We start from the raw sequence: 19,062 nt of genomic DNA, 5'->3' as shown, positions 1-19,062 counted from the left end.
GCAATTTCCTCAGTCAAAGTCAAGTCAACCAAATGAAAATGTGAAAATCGTGTTTACTTCTCTTGCAATGCAGTCTGCGTATCTATCGAGAAGACTTCTCTTTGACGATTTCACTCTATCTTCAAAAATGCCAGCTATCCTCAAAATATTTCCACATGATAAAAAAAAAGACTGAAAATAACTTGAAAGGCCGGACATTAGTTATTATCTATCTATCTATCTATCTATCTATCTGGACGGATAGACCTAAGTAGCAGACACTACGATTTGAAAGTGAAAGTAGGACGATTGTCTTTCGTATTTACGCATACCAGGTGTTCTGTTTGTGTACCAGAATTTTGTTTGACACTCTCTAAGACTCTAAGACCTCTATTCTTATTTTGGTTACATGGATACCTTACGTCTCTGGCATACTCTTTCAACAACTTCCGTCCCAATTGTTTATAGCAGGGTTGCCAGTTTGGCATTTTAAATGCCAGATTTAAAAAATCTGGCATTTTTGAAAACCGTTTGGCATTAGAAAAATCATTTGGCATTTGGCATTTTCATTTGGCATTTTCTTTTCTTGTATATTATACTTCAAATGACACCTTTTCTTAATTAAGTTTCATAAGAAACACGAAACAGTAAGTTTTCTTAATTGTCAATAATTATTTAACTGTTTACGTATTTACCTTTCATGTTAATGTATTTCTTTTTCATTCTTAAAATCCAACGGTGGTGTAGTGGTTTAGCACTCCACTTAGTAGTCAGTAGGTAAAAAAATTACCTCAATAGCAAATTTAGTATAATTCAAAAAAAAAGAAAAGAAAACACGCAAGCCACCAGGATATGATAATAAATTGTCTATCAAAAGTGGGTAGTTTTCTTAGTGGGGGTGGGAGTCAACAGACTTTGGCATTTTTTTGAGTGTTTTGGCATTTTTTTAGTCTTCCCCTGGCATTTTGTTGAAAAATAATCTGGCATTCCTGGTTTATAGCTACTTCCGTCGGCCTTTCTTTTCTCTTGGGATTTACAAGACATTGACAAAAAATATTCAATATTTTTACGTTGATTTTATTTTTACCTAGATATACCAATCTGTGATAAGTCATCATCTTCACAGCCACAGCAGTTAATATTTATTCTGTACACAGCCCTCATAGATAATTTTTTTTCTGTACCGCACCGTGCCGGCGTAGCTGACTAGGAGACTGTAACTGTAACTGTAATTTGCGAATCTTCTCTGCTGACTTTTCTCTTCCAATGAACATCAGATTCAGCCTTTGGTCGAGGACAAACACAGTGCAGGACAGGGCCAGGGTCGAGAGAGAGACTTTTAATGGATTTTGGATCTTTCCTGAGACAAAGACAACAAAAGCAACTGGTTCCCAATGGTAATTTTTTACAACGGTCCAGTCCAGTCTATTTAATTTTACTGAGCTCAAAGTCAAAGAGCACCCCGTTGCCTGTACTGTAACAAGAGAAAAATCTATGATTTTATGGATAATAAATCATGAAAAATAATTTTTCTTTGTGTTATAGCCTTGTACTTGTATGTCACTGCAATGCAACAAGCAGTTTTAAAGATACCTCTTAGTAATCTAGGGTCTAAGCTCGGATAGGAATTATGATAGATATAGTTCTGTGTTTGGAGTTGGAGGAGTAAAAAAAAAATGTGTAGTTCTACAATAAATTAATTATTACAATGAATTTCAGTCTTGCAATGAAAGAGGTTTTAACAGTTTGCAAACGTTTTTTTACTAAAGTCAAATATATCACTTTTATATCACATATTTAATCATTACATTTTTAGTTTTCAGCAACATAAAACCAAATGACTGAATGAAAACCATTTTTTTTTCACATGTGTTCAAGAAAATACAGGAAACGCTTCTCAAGATTCATGGACGATGAACAGGCCATACCCTGATGTTGGCAGAGATGATCGATTAGGGAACGATTCTATCTTTTTTAGTGGACCTTCTGAAGTTGATTCTTGGAACCAACAATCAGATACATACTCAGAAGCTGCATTCTATGACCAAGATGTTGACCATTTTGGTCCAAGACCTCCTAGAGGAAGAAGAGGCTCACATGGTAGAAATATGAGACCACCAGCTTCTAGCCGAGGGAGAGGTTCATTTAGAGGCAGGTTTAATCGGGAACCTGGTGCTCAAACCTGGAGTCATCCTGCTGATTCATTTGAAGACCCCAGCAGTTATGGCGAGGAAGGGGAATTTTTTCAACAACACAAGAGCAATAGGGCTTATGATGGTTATATTGGTGGATCTGATACCAGGATGGGAGTTGTAGATAATTTAGGTAATATTCCCTTATTTATCAATAATAATACGATTTAATTTCAAATCTACATATTGTTTTCACATTATCTAATTGATTCAAATTGTTCAGATTATAAAATCTGAATAACAACAAAACTCTTCACTGATTCACTGCCTGGGTTTGCTAAAAATTTTACTTAATTTAATCTTCTGAAAAGTTGTAGTTATTGCATAGATGAAGGACAATCTTTTAAAACTTTGATGATTCACATGTTACCATCTTGATAAAATACCTCACGGATTAAATTATCGTTTATGGAATACCGAGGTGATGGTATCTAATGATGTAGAAGGGCGTTATTTTTTTATTTTTTTAAATAAATATATATATATATATATGTATATTATATATTTTTGTTTAAAATTTATATTAATTAATATTATTTTTGTTTGTTTTAGTTTGAATGGTATTATCTATTAATATCCTTAGATCAAGGTGGAAATCTGTTTCCAGAACAAGTGATGGATAATCAAGGCCCCAACCCGTACCGTTTGGTATGTAAATGTAACTGTAACTGGTCGAGGCTATTTTTCGCTTGTTTGGTTAGGCTCTGTGTTTGTAAATATTTGTGATTGATGTTGTTTTTTATATATATATATGTAAATATTTGTGATTGATGTTGGGTTTTTTTTTATTTAACGAAAAGGTTGGTGGTTAGTTCTTTGGGTGTTTCTTTTTTTTTTTTTGGGGGGGGGGGGGGGGGTTGCTTGTACATATTAATAATGACAGATTGTTTGTTTTTTGTTTTTAAGGGTTTTACGGCGCTTGCAACGCATTTAGGTTATATCAGCGCCAGTAAAAAGGAAGAAAATGGGATAGTCAAAAGTTCTAGAATTACAATTAAAGCACCCAAGAGAAAGTAAGACAAAGGGGAGTTGGGAACAAATAGGGATCAGATGCAGATTCCAAGAGCATACAATCAATGTACTTAGTTTGAGATCACCTTTAAGTCTCATCCGGACACAAGCACAAAATCCAACAAAGAGGAATACACTCAAATGCTTACATTATACATTAAAAATAACAAACATAATAATACATAACAGAGAGATGATTTACAAGGAAAAAAATATCATCTCCCAAAACAATAACTATGCATTTGACTGTTTCCCTCCCAGCTAGGACTTAGGCCAGGGCCAGGACAAAACCAAGTAATCTCTTTCCAAGACAAAGACAGAAGGCAAGTTGGAAAACAGATATGGGATAGAAGACACAGCAAGTACCTCCCTGCCCACTATGGGAGGTCAGGAACCCCACCCAGTATAATGACAGAAGTTGATGATTACATTTTGACCTTAGGACCTGTTTAATGGCAATATATATAATTTATGTTTTTATCCCAGGGAATCAAAATGGATCCTCAAACTAATGATCAGCAAGGGAGGGAAATGAATGAGCAAACTTCATCCGATGACAAAAATGTCGACACAAATGTAGAAGTAGAAGTGAAAAAGAAACCAGCAAAGCAGAAAATAGTGAAATCCGAGGAAGAACAGAAAGCACTGGAGGGTAAGAATTTTGAATGTTACCAAATATATGTTCTATGTATAGATACAATATTTTTTATTAAAGCGAACTTTGAGAGAAAAGTTGCTTGTCTTTTTAATTTGCACAAATACAGTTCTTTTTATTTTAATCTTACAATATGAAATATGGCCAAATCAATATGTTCCACTTCTTTTCTATTATAATACTTTTCCTCTCATAATATATGTCTTTGTTTTATTTTTATTCATCAGTCTTGGTTTTCATTGTTCTTGTTCTTCTTTTGCTTAAAGTTGAAAAAAGATTCATGTGAATATTTTACATGATTTATGACACTTATATATTTCTTAATCATGTAAGCACCATGTGCCTTAAAAAAGATACTTTTTAGTATATGTATTAAAGCTTAATCCCTCCCCTATCCTTGTAATCAGCAGAGACTAATGGCCATTCCTTTATTTGGCTGGAATATTCATCTAAACATACATGACAAGTGATCTTACAGAAGGCCCACTGGTTTTTAACTTTTTTCCTCAAAATCGTCTCTGTTTCACTCAGACTTATACGGTTTGTCAGGCAATAGGGGAGAAACAGATTATCTTATTATCATAGTTTCTCCCTTTTATTTTCTGGTTATAAAAGTACACACGTTTTTATCATGAGAGCAGCTATGTTGTCACTGAAGACATAAGACCAGATATCAGTGAACAGTCAACTCAGGCCCCAATTTTTAAGGATTAAGATGTTTGATAGAGATTTACTTTGAAGAGACATGGATTGACTTTTTATCAACATAAAATGCTTCTCATTTCTACAAACCAGAGTTCGACATAATGAAAATGAACATCAACTGGCCCCATTTTTGTATAACAAAGAGAATGTTAATAGAGGCTTCATCAGTTGGAAAACAACCCATTTCTAATAAGAGAAACTACGACATTAATAAATTGGAATTCTATTGCAAGGTATGCTTTATGTTTTGTTGTTGTTTTTTAATTTTTGATTAGAGGGGCCATTTTCAGAAAGACATTGCCAAGTGTAAAAATTCATGTATGGACCTGGTATTTCTTGTTGTTATACTTCACTGTAGATGATAAGAATTAATTGATATTTATCTTACACCCACATGCATGATAATCACTCTACGCTGATTCATAAACATTTTTTACTTTCACTTTTGATTGCTTTTTTCTCTTTTAAATTTAGACAGCTTTTTATTGTGAGTAAATTGAAAAGTACGTAGTGGCCAATGACCGTGATAAGATCATCATAACAACTGCAATATGACCTTCAAGGAAGAGAAAGAGAGAAACTTCTTTAGTACCATAAACTCAGTATTTTCTGACATCCGTGACCACTGCTACGACATCATCTTTATTGCAACAACTGCCACTCCATTGTCACTTTTTGGATTTTCAGGGATATTTTTCTTTCTCTATCTAAAAATTCCTCAACTTCTGTGTCAACTTCTTGAAACTTATTCTTTGTTATAAAATGTTATTTTATTCAGTTATAACAATGAGTGTATCATGTGACTGTCATCTTTGTCGATTACCTCAACTTTCTTTACGAGTAAATTCCCTTCCCACTGAGCATTGGCATGGGAAAAAAACGAAACCATGAAATCATTTTTGCTTACAACTGAAGCGATGGAAGGAATACTAATCGGAAAACAAAAGGGGGCCAAATTTGTTTGGCAATTAATTGTAAAAAGTGTCCAATCCTGAATGCAATAATAGTTTTCATGACAGGTTTTGATATAATTAATATTACTGGTTATGATAATTATGATAGAATAAGTTCTGTTTTCAAATGCTGTGAAACCCTTAAAAACAAAACTAAAACAAACCAGTCTCTGTGGTCCTTACGGTGAACACAAAAGGGAGGGGTCTGCCAAATATTTCTCTTTGTGTGCGATTTAAATCGTTATTGACTTTTCTTCCTGGTCATAAGGCATAACATTTAAACCTGAGCTTTTATTCTATTGGAAATGGCACAGGGATTTTGACAATAGGTAACCCGTTTTTTTGTTTTTTTTGCTGTCTGAAAAGTTGGCTTCTGTGCTAGAAAAGTAAGGATTCAAAACCAATAAAAGTTTTACTAGTTTCTGTTCTTTCTCGTTTATACTTCTTGGAATAGCTGAAATAGCTGCCTGTGTCAAACCTTTATTGTGTATTTGCATGGACAAGGGTAGCAAAAACTATGATTGTTATTTATCCATGATATAGTTTTTGAGGTGAAATTACATACTGACACTCTTTGTTTTGTTTGTTTTTGTTTTTAAGGGTTTTACGGCGCTTGCAACACATTTAGGTTATATCAGGGCCAGTAAAAAGGAAGAAAATGGGATATTAAAAAGTTCTAGAATTGCAATTAAAGCACCAAAGAGAAAGTAAGACAAAGGGGAACTGGGTACAAATAGGGATCAGATGTAAATTCCAAGAGCATACCACCAATGTACTTAGTTTGAGATCACCTATAAGTCTCATCCGGACACAAGCACAAAATCCAACAAAGAGGAATACACTCAAATGCTTACATTATAAATTCAAAATAACAAATATAATAATACATAACAGAGAGATGATTTACAAGGAAAAAGATATCATCTCCCAAAACAACTATGAATTTGACTGTTTCCCTCCCAGCTAGGACTCCGGCCAGGGCCAGGACAAAACCAAGTAATCTCATTCCAAGATAAAGACAGAAAGCATGTTGGAAAACATATAATGAGATAAAAGACACAGTATGTACACCCCCTCCCCCCTGCCCACTATGGGAGACTGAGACTCTTTCTTTCAGCCAATACGCCAAGAGACTTTGTAAATCTCTAGTGAGGATCAGTAGTAACCCTGATAATAGTTTAATACTGTTTTCTGTTTTTTTTCTAGCTCTGTGATGTACAAACAGTCTCAGCTGGAAATTTCCATGACCATATGGTTGGTAAAAAGCACAAAATGGTGAGTCTGGATATTGTTTTATCACATGAGATATTTGAATTAATTTTTGTTTTTTTAATTCTGAAGGCTCCCCATAAGTCTTTAATTAATCACAAAGAACAAGACGGCATCTTGAGTGGGAGTTTCCGATTGAATATCTGATCCTCAGTTCAATTTTCTGTCCTCAAGGCAAAGCACAGCTGTTATATTTACTGTGTGTCCCAATAAGTTTTTTGTGCCACATTTTTCAACTGGATTCTTAACATTCAGCTTTATGGGTTATCTTTGTATTTCAGAGAGCTGAGCAAGACGTTGGTTCTGTCGACATTGAGGAGAACCCTGAAGAAAAATTTGGTGAATTCGGATTTGTTGATTCAGAGGTTAAAAATGATAATAATGATGTCGTTGATGATGATGATGATGATTCTGATGATGGGCAGAAGCAGAAAGAGGACAACGAGGCCTATGAGAGAAGCTACTATGAAAGTGAGCATTGTTTATGTATTGCTGTTTTTTGTTTTAAACTTAATTATAATCTCATTCGTCTGTAGTGTTTCATTCATCCTGTTTTGTTGATAAAGGGGAAACCCAAAACGTCCGTTTCATCTGTTTTCGTAATTAATTTGAAGCTTACATTCAATTTCACCTTGTTATTTATTTCTTCGAGCTTCGACCAGCAACATTTACATTACCCAGTATTCTTTGTGAATACATGAAGACATTAATTTTCCACTTCTATCGCACTGTCTGATTTTGTGTGATCTCCAGATTGCACTGTCAACATTCAACAAAATATAGACCTGTAAATTCTCAGTCAATTAACTGAAATCAATCAATTCGTCAAATTCAAATATTTTTTAAAAGGAAAGAAAGAAGTGAAGAAAGAATTCATGAATCGTAGTCGAATGACCGTGAAGTAATTAAGAATGATCTACAGCGCTATGCATAGCTCAAGGGCCATTTATATTTACGATGGATATATTGCCAAGGCAAGCGACGCTTCTTAGAATTGCCGTGTCTGAACACACCCCATTGTATTTTCACACAGCCTTCGTGAAATTATTTTTTCACTTTCCAAACCTGTCATGATCCCAAAGGTAGCCAATTTTAACTGAGCCGCCGAGCGATAAATTTCACTGTTTTGTCTAAGCCAAAATTGACTACATTTACTTGGTGGAACCTAAAAGTATGAAAATGTTTAATGCGAAAGCCGGAAGTGCGTTATGAAGACACCTTCAAATCAAAAGTTATATGATTGCTACAAGCGCATCTCGATTGCCTCACATTGTAAACAAACTTGTTGACCATTTCTTCACTGATTGGGTACCTAATTATAAGAAACATTTGTAAGTAGCCTAATTAATTCCCTCGTAAATTAGTTTTCTGTCATTGTTTTGCTCAAGTGAGCTTGCTGTTTACTATTATCTCGATTCTTTGGATTTTTCTGATACGAAGAGTTTCAGTGAGGTTCAGTTTCAGTCTCAGTCAGTTTTTATAGAGCTCATTTACAGGTCTAAAAATAGCAAACATTCTCTTGTAAAAGAATGAGGAGCAACACTTTTAGGAGATGTGAATGTCGAATGTAGAGATAAATGGAAAAGCTTTATCATTACCGCGTGTTGGTAGGCTATTTTCTCAATGAAATAATATTGATGTGTATAGCAGACATTTTACTTATGTTTTAGTTTCATGTCATTGTAATGCCTCTTAACTTTTCTTATTCTTTTCAGATTTCAATAACAGAGATGTAAACATTGATTGGGAGTCAAATGAAATCACGGAAAGCATGTTGGCAGAAGCCAGCTTGGAGACTAAAGTACCCAAATATGAAAACAGATGTTTTGACCTTTTCAACTTGCAATTTTACTGTAGGGTAGGTTACCAAACAATCTTAAGGTTTGATTGACTGCAAAATGATTTAATGAAATAAAAATGTCTTTTAAACGAGTTGAATAGAGGAGTGATTCAAATGCTCTGATTAGGATGTTAATTTACATAGTATTGTTATGTCAGTAAAACCTATTAACTTGGTATTAGGATGTTAATATACATCGTATTTTTATGTCAGTAAAGACTCATTAACTTGGTGTAATTGTCAGTAAAACCTCATTAACTTGGTGTAATTGTCAGTATGACATCATCATCATAATAATAGATATGGAATCAAAATCCTTTGCCAACGCCAATTAGTTCCTTACAAGTATTTGACATTCTAAATCTTGATTGACAATGGAAGCAGAGAACTAAAGAAACTAAATCAAAAAGCAAAAGACGTGAGACTTCAATGGATTCCTGATCTCTGTGGCTTCGTAGAAAATGAAATATCAGATACTTTGGTCAGAATGGGATCTGAGGATACACGAGATGAAAACTTTGATGAAGTTGATGAATCAAGTCAATCACCAAGGCCAAAGCAAAAGCCAACTGGTTCAAGATCCACCTGAGCTATCCGATCCTATCAAATTTCAAATTAGAAAAGACCAGGTCATAGTTTTTAGAGTACAATCAGGACACATTAGCTTGAAACTTGATACACACAAGATCTTCAAATCAGAAGAAACAGGCGTGTGCAATGTGATGAAGGATAGGAGGACCCCTACTGACGGCATATTCCAGACTTGTCCAAAGTATGGAACACCAAGAGATGATTTGTTGGGTTTTTTTCATACTTTTGGGGGTTTTTTTTGGTTTTCTAAAATCTTTGTTATTCAAAATAAATGTTTTGTTTAATTTAATTTTTTTCTGCTCGCCATTGAATTTTAGTTTTTCTATTTTGATCTTTTCTTTGTAAAATTAACATTTTAAAATATTTTTCTTCAACTTTTTCTCTTTTTACAGCTGTGTGATATTCAGAGTACATCAACTGCCACTTTCTATGATCATCTCAATGGCAAGAAGCATAAGAATGTAAGTTACAAATAATTTATCCATAAATTCTGTCAACAACATTGTGATACCGTGCGCAATTACTCTTAATGGAGGATGTATTTTGGTCTAACAAGATTATGAATGAAAAAGATAATTTGAAAAATTGCGATTTTGTCCCAGTCCTTTTACTTATGATAATAATAATACACTCAATAGTCCTAAATTTTTTAACATTTAATTTTGCAGTTGATCCATATAGATAAGTAAAGGGTTGTTCTGTAAATTCTGTGTCAATAACCAATTCTAACTCAGATTTTTCCTATTTTGAAATCTAGAAAGTTACAAAAGAAATGAATACAGAAAAGGCAACGAACGAAGAGGAAGACGAGAGGGATGAACAGGGATTGACAGAAAAAGAAAGAAGCCTTCTACAGGGTATGTTAGTATTAGAAAAGGGCAGGGTATGTTAGTGTTAGAAAAGGGAGATTGGGGATTCATTAGTCATTGCTTTATTTTTATTTTTTTTTATGAAATTGTTTTATTTTGACATATAGAAGTTATCTCTTCCTACAGCTTTTAATAGTCTTGACATTTTTAGAGATTCATCATCATCCATCGTGGCTTGTACTCTTGAGTACGTTGCCGGTCAGCTGTCTCAGCGAATCACGATCCTCTGCGGTGCGCATGAAATCTGTGTTGCTTTTTAAGTCACATTTGGCCATTCTTAGGTTATTTAGATAAGTCATTCTTTGTCTTCTTCTAGCTCTCTTTCCTTCGATCATCCCAGATGTTACCAACTTTTCTATTCTGTCTCTTCTCCACACATGTCCCAGAAACCGTAACTGCCTCTTTCTGATGTTATCGTTCAGTATTCTTCTCTTTCTCACCTTCTCCAACACTTCCTCGTTCGTACACCTGCCTGTCCATGATACCCTCAACATTCTTCTATACACCCACATCTCAAATGCTCCAACCTCCTCGTACATTCTTTGTCAAGCATCCACGTTTCACAACTGTATAAAAGGGTACTTATATAACATATTTTTCTACTACTTTCATTCTGGTCTTCAAGTTTAGGTTGTTGTTTGACACAACTGGTCGCATTTTATGGAACACGTTTTTTTGATATTGCTATTCTTTGTTTTATATCTTCTTTGTCACGTGTGTCATGGGTGATGATAGTGCCTAGATATTTAAATTTCTTTACTTGTTTGATGGTCTCTCCTTTGCTTGACAAGTGGAAGGTCGTGTTGTTGTCATTCTTTGAGACCACCATGCATTAAGTTTTCTTAACATTTAGTTTCAGGCCCATCTCTTCACTTTTGCACACCACTATATAAGTTTTTCACAAGTCGAAGGTCTTTACTGTCTATACCGATCTTTTCTAAGATTTTGATTAGCGTTTCGTGCTGTACTGAATCAAAAGTTTTGGAATAATCAATGAAGCATAGATAAAGTGATTTTTGTTTTTTGATTGACCGTTGCATTTTTGTTTTCAATGTAAAGATTGCATTTACTGTACCCTTTTCTTTAACAAAACCAAACTGCTCGTCACTTATCTCTGGAGAAATCTTGCTCCTCATTCCTTTCATAAGTATTATTAACATAATTTTTGTAGCCTGGCTCATTATGCTGATTCTTCTGTGTTGGTCACAGTCAATACTTCCTTGTTTTTTAGAGATTAAAGAGAGTTTTTTTTTTTTTGTCCTGAATTCTGTTTTTTCATTTTATGTTTTTTTTTTATTGTTGTTGTTTTTCTCTTTTTCCTTTCCACCTTCCTAGGGGGGGGGGGGGGGGGGGGGGGGGGGGGGGGGTACACATGAATAAAATGACAATAGCGAAGTCTTCCATCCCAAAAGTCTTGTTTAATATTTTCCATAATATAGTAATCTGTCAATATACTTATTATTTAATTCTATCAATCCATTAGTTATTGAGTCTCTGTCTTTTTTTTAATTAGTAATAATCAGTTTCTATCAAGTAATTTCCATTTCCAGGTCAAAGATGAATATATTTTTTTTGTGTCCTGACCATTTTGTATCTTCTTGAATCACTGGCTATTAAGTAAATAGGGTTATATCGGCATTCATGGAGCACAGAATGTTCAATTAGGACAAGACGTGTCTTCTTGAATCACTGGCTATTAAGTAAATAGGGTTATATCATCGTTAATGGAGCACAGAATGTTCAATTAGGACAAGACGTGTCTTCCTGACCATTTTGTATCTTCTTGAATCACTGACTATTAAGTAAATAGGGTTATATCGTCATTCATGGAGCACAGAATGTTCAATTAGGACAAGACGTGTCTTCTTGAATCACTGGCTATTAAGTAACTAGGGTTATATCTTCATTCATGGAGCACAGAATGTTCAATTAGGACAAGATGTGTCTTCCTGACCATTTTGTATCTTCTTGAATCACTGACTATTAAGTAAATAGGGTTATATCGTCATTCATGGAGCACAGAATGTTCAATTAGGACAAGACGTGTCTTCCTGACCATTTTGTATCTTCTTGAATCACTGACTATTAAGTAAATAGGGTTATATCGTCATTCATGGAGCACAGAATGTTCAATTAGGACAAGACGTGTCTTCTTGAATCACTGGCTATTAAGTAACTAGGGTTATATCGTCATTCATGGAGCACAGAATGTTCAATTAGGACAAGACGTGTCTTCCTGTACTACAAATACTGGTGCTCCTCAAGGTTGTGTATTGTCCCCTGTGTTTTTCACAATATACACGAATGACTGAAGAAGTCATGACCTGAATGTACCTTTAAATGGCAATGAAGTAGCTTTTAGGCAGGAAATTGATAGATTTGTGTATTAGTGTGATGTCAATCAACTAGAGCTTAACATAAGCAAGACAAAGAAGCTAGTAATTGACTTAAGAAAGTGAAGGAAACAATAGAACCGTTAAAATTAAAGTACCAATTAGTCCAGCAAATTCCTCACGACAAGTACCTAGGTGTGATGATTGATGACAGGCTCAAGTGAGATGAACACATGAAAATAATTGAATGTAAGATGTGCAGACGTACTTATTATCAAAACTTTCTCAGTTTAGAATTGATAAAACCCTCTGCATATTATTTTATAAAGCAGTAATTGAAATTGTTTTGCATAACAGCTTGGGGAGGCAATTGCTCAGTAGTGAGAAGAACAAAATAAAATCAATTAAAAAAATAAATACTATATAAATGATGTTGACAATTAGATCTTTAATATGAAAAATTTTGTATGAGTAAAATAAATAAAATATCAAACGACCATCGTCAACCACTAAGACCATATCAGTTATTATGTCAAGAAGGAGTGGTCGCCCCTTCTCTATCTCAACTAAGACAGAGAGACACAGAAAATCCTTTCTGACGTCTAGGGTTAGACTTTTTAATGTCAAGCAATAGGTTGGGGGGTTTTTTGTTTTGTTTTTTTCTATTTTTTTTTCTTTTTTTACGACCTAATAATGTAAATATTAACTTAATTTATTTGTTTTGCAATACTTACAATGACAATTTTAACTGTTTTACAGTATTGAAATGATTGATATAAAGTACAACTCTGGCTATGAAACCACTCCTTGTTTATATATACATTTTTTATGACATGTTTTTATTATCTATTAATTTTACTATCTAAATTATAACTATAAATTTCCTTTTTTGGGATACAATAGATTATTATTATTATTAAAAATGATTTTAAAAAATAAAATTTCTAAAGTGCAGCTGGTACTCTAATGACAAGTCAAAACTTTTATTCAATAAATTTTCAGCTATTTATTTATCTTGTTGTTGTTGTTGTTGCAGAATTTGATATCTTTAATGCAAACTTGAATTGGGAACATTACAATATAACCAAAGAGATGCTTTTGGAGGCCAGCACGGATGGGATTCGAGGGTTGTCCCAAAAGAGGAAAAAGAAGCATGAGATAGATATTACCAAATTGGAGTTTTATTGTAAGGTTAGTATTGTAATGTTATTTATAACTGGCAATGAAAGATATGGATTGCTCTGTTCAGGGTGTTATTGATCAGATTTTTATTTAATTAAGATTATGAATATTTTTTTAGTTTGATTAAATCATTTTTAGATATTTTTTTTTATGCAGAGGGAAGAGGGGAGTGTCTGTATTGCTTTGTTTAAATTTTTTTTGTGTGGGAAAGAGCAAATCCTGTTTATTGTAACATTTTTACTTTTGTAATAGACGGTTGAAAAGAGGTTTATTACATCTATTTGAGTGAAAGCAATGAAAATGTTGCCCCATGCCCAGCAGTGGGAAGATCCTCAGTCTAGGTATATTTAGTTGTCCTTCAGAGCCGCAAGACCTCTAAAGTCGGAGTTTATCTCGGTTTCTATAGCGTGAAACGGACAATAGCAATTACTTGCTACACTTTCTAACAGACCCAGCTACCCATTTACTGCTGGGTGGACAGAGGGGGGGGGGGGGGGGGGGAAGAAGAAATCTTGAGTGCCCCTGGGATCAATCTAGGTCCCTTTGTGTGTGTGCAGCGAGTGCTCTACCCACTGAGGTTCTGGAATCCCCTGCTATATCGATGTAAGAGGACAATTCTTTCCGTTTTTAATCTGTTTTATCATTTTCTATATATTTTATCCAGCGCCGTCAGTTCCTTGTCATTACTGGTTCATATTTGATTGATAGAATTAAAACAGATTACTTTGTCAAATTTTTAAAGCTTTTTTTCTTTCCATTCGTCAGCTTTGCGCATCCCAAATGGTCTCAGCAGGAAATTTTTATGATCACCTCATTGGCAAAAAGCACAAGCAGGTAAGTTTTTTTGTTATATATGTATATATTATATATATATATATATATATATATATATATATATTTTATTTTCTCTCATACAGACTTTTTAAAAGGGACTTTTCAAGATTTGAATCACGTGCGTTTTTTGATACAGAAAAGGTTTTGCATTGATAGGATACTGAATCTATCACTTTGGAGAAATTCCATCTGAGGCATGAAATTTGAATTTATTGTCGCAACCTGTCCCAAGATTTTGAAGACTGTTGCCATTTACAGTAGCATTATTTTGAAAGAACGCCTGGCCCGAGTCGTCAGAACCGTCTCGTGTTTTCTCTTATGCGTCATTTTTATAAAAGGAATTTTTGTTTTCACTCTGTGTGGAAAATGAGCTTGAATACGAGATAATGTCAACTTGAATAGCATTAAAGCTCAGGAAAGAGACCGAGAGTTTCTTCAAATAGGATTTTGTTTGAGAGTTCTACTGTGGTAAGTCACCTCCCAGATAAACATAAGATGTATTCCTGAAGGTTTCAAATTAAGCACCAGGTCCCCGATCAGTGGAGCTGGAGGACAGGAAAATACTTTGGATGATGCTTTTTGTCCTTCCATGTCACCTGGGCAATCCTGCCTTCTGGATGCAAACAAAATCAAATATGGCAGAGATAATTTTGTGTGAGATTAAACCATGTTCTTAATGGATTACAAAAAGAAAAGACTTTTTTTACATTAATTGTATTTGTTATGACGTTAAATAAGCTTTTATCTTTTGTTAATGAGATGAAAATGGACAAATATTTAGTGTTCTCATAAATCTCATAGGCATTCAAGCTGCTGCCTGCATTATCTCTGTCTCAATGACTGATTCCTACACTTCCTTCGTGATATGATACTCATCTTCCTCTTCTTCTTTCAGCACATCCTGCATTTTGCAGGGTTGCCATAATGAATGCCACATCTCCATGCATCTCGGTTCATAGCATCATCTTCCTCCAGGCCCAGTTCTTTCATATCATCCCTTATCCTAGCCATCTATCTAGTCTTTGGGCGTCCCTTTTGTGTTTTTTCCCCGCTAATTGTATATCCAATACTTTCCTTCCCACGTACTCCTTCTATCATCTCTTAACACATACCTGCGGAAACTTACGAAATTTTCATTATTTTACAAATTTTAGACAAATTTCATGGCCAATTATAAAAACACAAAATTTTATGGAAAATTACGAATTTTAAATTCTCAGTGATACTTACATAATGATGATGATGAAGATAATAATAATAATAATAGTAATCATAATGATAATAATAGTAATAATAATGATGAGGAACAACTTCTACTGCTATAATAATAATAATGACGGTGTAATGTTGAAGTGATCATCAATGTCAAATTGTGGTTGTGTGTATACAATTTCGGAAATCACTAAAATTTCCTTGTCAAATTACTAAAAACTGACATAAAAATAACTAAATTTGAAATTTTCAATTGAGCAGGTCTGCTTACCATTTCAATCTTCTCTCATCTTTATTGATACAAAATTACTTTTTAGTAAACTAAGTAACTCAAATCATGACAACCAAATACAGTGAAACCTGTGTAAGGCATACGACATCCACCCTGGGACTAGTCAGTATTATCCTTATACAAACGTCTGCATCATCAGGTGTTTTGTTTTTATATTTATATATATATTTTATTTATTTATTTATTTTTTAAATTTTTGTCAATTTTATGAAAACACTGTCAGGGTGTTGGTTGTCTGTCTTTGGACTGCCATCAGCCCATTTAATTCCTTTCTTCATTTACTTTACTAGTTTTACCCAAAACCCTTTCTTATTGCGTTGTTTCAAAAATATATACCCTACCGTACGCTCTATTTTATTATTTTTTACTTATCGTTGGCACTGCCATTATACCGACATTGAACAGACAATTTAATCCTCCCATTATGAGGTTCAAAGAAAACGTGTTGTCTTGAAAGTTAATCGGCATATTTTGCTGTGAAATGACCCTGGGTGTTCAGTGAGATTATTAGGTCAATCCTGACCTATAAATAAAGAAGCCTGGACACTGAAAGTGGTCATCATCAAGATGACACGATAATTCTCTTTCCATCCATCAGAGTCTTAAGTCTATGAAGGATGAAAGGTTTGTATTCAGGGACAATAAATCCTGTAAGCAACAAGGATTAATAATTCTCTTGACAGTATTTCCTTAGGTTGTGTAATCTTGTCTGCAATACATGCCGGTTTGTATTCAGGGACGATAAATCCTGTAAGCAACAACAAGGATTAATAATTCTCTTGACAGTATTTCCTTACGTTGTGTAATCTTGTCTGCAATACATGCCTTGTACTTAATAAATGATTTGAAAATACAAAACAAAACAAAAACAACAGTTGGACTCCCAAGTAATTTGTCCTTCACTCACATGTTATCTCCAGTTTATCTGTAAACTTGCGTACATATTCATCGAAACACGCGTACATATTCATCGAAACACGCGTACATATTCATCGAGACACGCGTACATATTCATCGAAACACGCGTACATATTCATCGAAACACGCGTACATATTCATCGAAACACGCACAGTCTCCTTGAATTCATTCGAATGTCCCAAATTTTTTCCTGGATTCGAGGAATTCATATTTGAGTTCACGGTTATCGGTTTGGTTTCACGATGGTCTTGTTGAACAAACACTGGAATCAAATGCTTTTATATGGTCAAATAAAGATCTCTATGGTGTGCACAGAATAATTCTTTGAAAACAGATAAACAAAGAAAAAGGGTTAAAGTAAAACTGTCATTTGCACTAAACTGCACTTTGTAATTTGGGGGGGGGGGGGGGGGTTGAAAGTTATAGACGACAAGGGTAAGTAACTCATCAAATGACACGAGTAACGTGTCCTGAGGAGGTTGAGGAAACAGTGATCAGTTATACTTTTACTTTTAATCAATTATTCACTTCATTTCATTCTGCAATGACAATATTTATGATACAATTGGTTTTGTTTGGTTATGAAAATTGATACAGTAATTTTCAGTTTTCTTCCCTTACCGTTAAATTATAGTATGCATCTTATTGTAAGCATATTATCTCATTGCCCCTATATAAGACAGGGGTTCAAAATGTCCAGTTTTTCTGCTTTTTCTCGGGTTGGGGGAGGGGGGGGGGGGGGGGCTCCTCACACCTCAACAGCTTTTTTCCTGTCTAGTAGAAGACCAATGGCAACAATATTATTGCTGCAACAAAGGCCCATATTATACTTGTAAAGGAAAGAGATGAGTTATGACATGTTTTTGTTTGTTCATTTATAAGGTTTATTCTAGGTGAGATATGAGTCTCAGCTCGTTTATAGAAGACAGGTGACAATTTCTGGTTTGACCAGTACAATTCAGGTCTAAAGCTAAAGACTGAGGGTTATTGCGTCCTCGTTTCTGGTCTAAAATTTTGGGTTTCAAGGAAAACCTCACAATCATTGTCACCAATTACATCGTTGTCCCGGCATCAACTCAGTATCATCATTACAATCACTTTTTTCTTTCCCATACAATTTGTTTCACCTCACAAATTATTATATGATAGATTGTGCATTTACTCCATTTTAGGTCTCTTAGATTTCTCTTATTTTGCAAAATGTGTGAGAGAGAGAGAGAGAGAGAGAGAGAGAGAGAGAGAGAGAGAGAGAGAGAGAGAGAGAGAGAGAGAAGGAAGAAGAAGAGGGCAGGCTGTTACTGGGCCTGTTATCTCAATATGTAAAATACCAATTGTGCATTCTCTCTCTCTTTCTCTCTCTCTCTCTCTCTCTCTCTCTCTCTCTCTCTCTCTCTCTCTCTCTCTCTCTCTCTCTCTCTCTCTCTCTCTCTCTCCTCTCTCTCTCTCTCTCTCTCTCTCTCTCTCTCTCTCTCTCTCTCCTCTTTCTCTCCTCTCTCTTTCTCTCTCTCTCTCTCTTCTCTCTCTCTCTCCTATCTCTCTCTCTCTCTTTTATATATATATATATATATATATATATATATATATATATATATCTTTCTCGGGTCAAGTCCAATTCCAATTAATACAAGATTATGATATTCCTTGCGCACATCTACAGACTTAATTGCTGGACTGATTTTGACAGTTTGTGATTTGTCGACTAGCTTGGGGGTGGGGGTTTCTGAGATCATGATCTATGGCCAAAAGTTTGATATTTGGAATTTCACGTTTTGGAAAAGGCACCATTTCTACTGACTATAATGAAACAATCCATGAGTCTTTTATAGATTTTTGTTGTTGTTGTTGGAACTGTATTTTATGCCTATTAGTATTAGGACTGTAAGGGGTGGGGGGGGGGGGGGGGGGGGTGGATGATAACAACAACTGTGAATAATCGTATGTAAGCTTCAATGCAAAGATATTGTATTGTGGTTTTCGTCTCCATGTCCTCTTTCTGCATGTCAAAGGTCAGATTCGTCCCTTATGATAACTTTCCTGGGTGGGGTTCCTGACCTCCCATAGTGGGCAGGGAGGCACTTACTGTGTCTTCTATCCCTCTGTATCTGGGTGGGGTTCCTGGCCTCCCATAGTGGGCAGGGAGGCACTTACTGTGTCTTCTATCCCTCTGTATCTGGGTGGGGTTCCTGACCTCCCATTGTGGGCAGGGAGGCACTTACTGTGTCTTCT

The 19,062-nt window shown here is 34.8% G+C and overlaps 2 protein-coding genes across 3 annotated transcripts in view; one reads left to right on the top strand and one right to left on the bottom strand.

The window, feature by feature from the left end:
* LOC144966101 (protein AAR2 homolog) overlaps positions 1-19,062 on the bottom strand; it is a 417,529-nt gene that overhangs the window by 9,705 nt on the left and 388,762 nt on the right. Inside the window, exon 1 of one of the 2 annotated variants that reach the window (XM_078902178.1) lies at positions 58-282. The exons of the other annotated variant lie outside the window; for it this stretch is intronic. The gene's annotated coding sequence lies outside the window, so the exon portion shown is untranslated. Of the gene's footprint in view, positions 1-57; positions 283-19,062 lie in introns of those variants that run through there. 2 annotated transcript variants of the gene reach the window in all.
* LOC144966094 (uncharacterized) overlaps positions 962-19,062 on the top strand; it is a 38,107-nt gene continuing 20,006 nt past the window's right edge. Inside the window, exons 1-12 of the mRNA XM_078902160.1 lie at positions 962-1,376; positions 1,858-2,304; positions 2,755-2,819; positions 3,669-3,834; positions 4,633-4,775; positions 6,702-6,770; positions 7,046-7,235; positions 8,480-8,622; positions 9,588-9,656; positions 9,953-10,052; positions 13,434-13,588; positions 14,345-14,413. Coding sequence (XP_078758286.1) covers positions 1,322-1,376; positions 1,858-2,304; positions 2,755-2,819; positions 3,669-3,834; positions 4,633-4,775; positions 6,702-6,770; positions 7,046-7,235; positions 8,480-8,622; positions 9,588-9,656; positions 9,953-10,052; positions 13,434-13,588; positions 14,345-14,413 — 1,671 coding nt within the window. The 5' untranslated portion in view covers positions 962-1,321. The remainder of the gene's footprint in view (positions 1,377-1,857; positions 2,305-2,754; positions 2,820-3,668; positions 3,835-4,632; positions 4,776-6,701; positions 6,771-7,045; positions 7,236-8,479; positions 8,623-9,587; positions 9,657-9,952; positions 10,053-13,433; positions 13,589-14,344; positions 14,414-19,062) is intronic.

Source organism: Berghia stephanieae, chromosome 2 (genome assembly GCF_034508935.2).
Source record: "Berghia stephanieae isolate SIO BIC M18660-M18661 chromosome 2, UCSD_Bste_1.3, whole genome shotgun sequence".
NCBI classification, from domain to species: domain Eukaryota; kingdom Metazoa; phylum Mollusca; class Gastropoda; order Nudibranchia; family Aeolidiidae; genus Berghia; species Berghia stephanieae.
The sequence above is the reverse complement of the archived record's forward strand: the minus strand, read 5'-3'. Positions and strand labels throughout refer to the sequence as shown.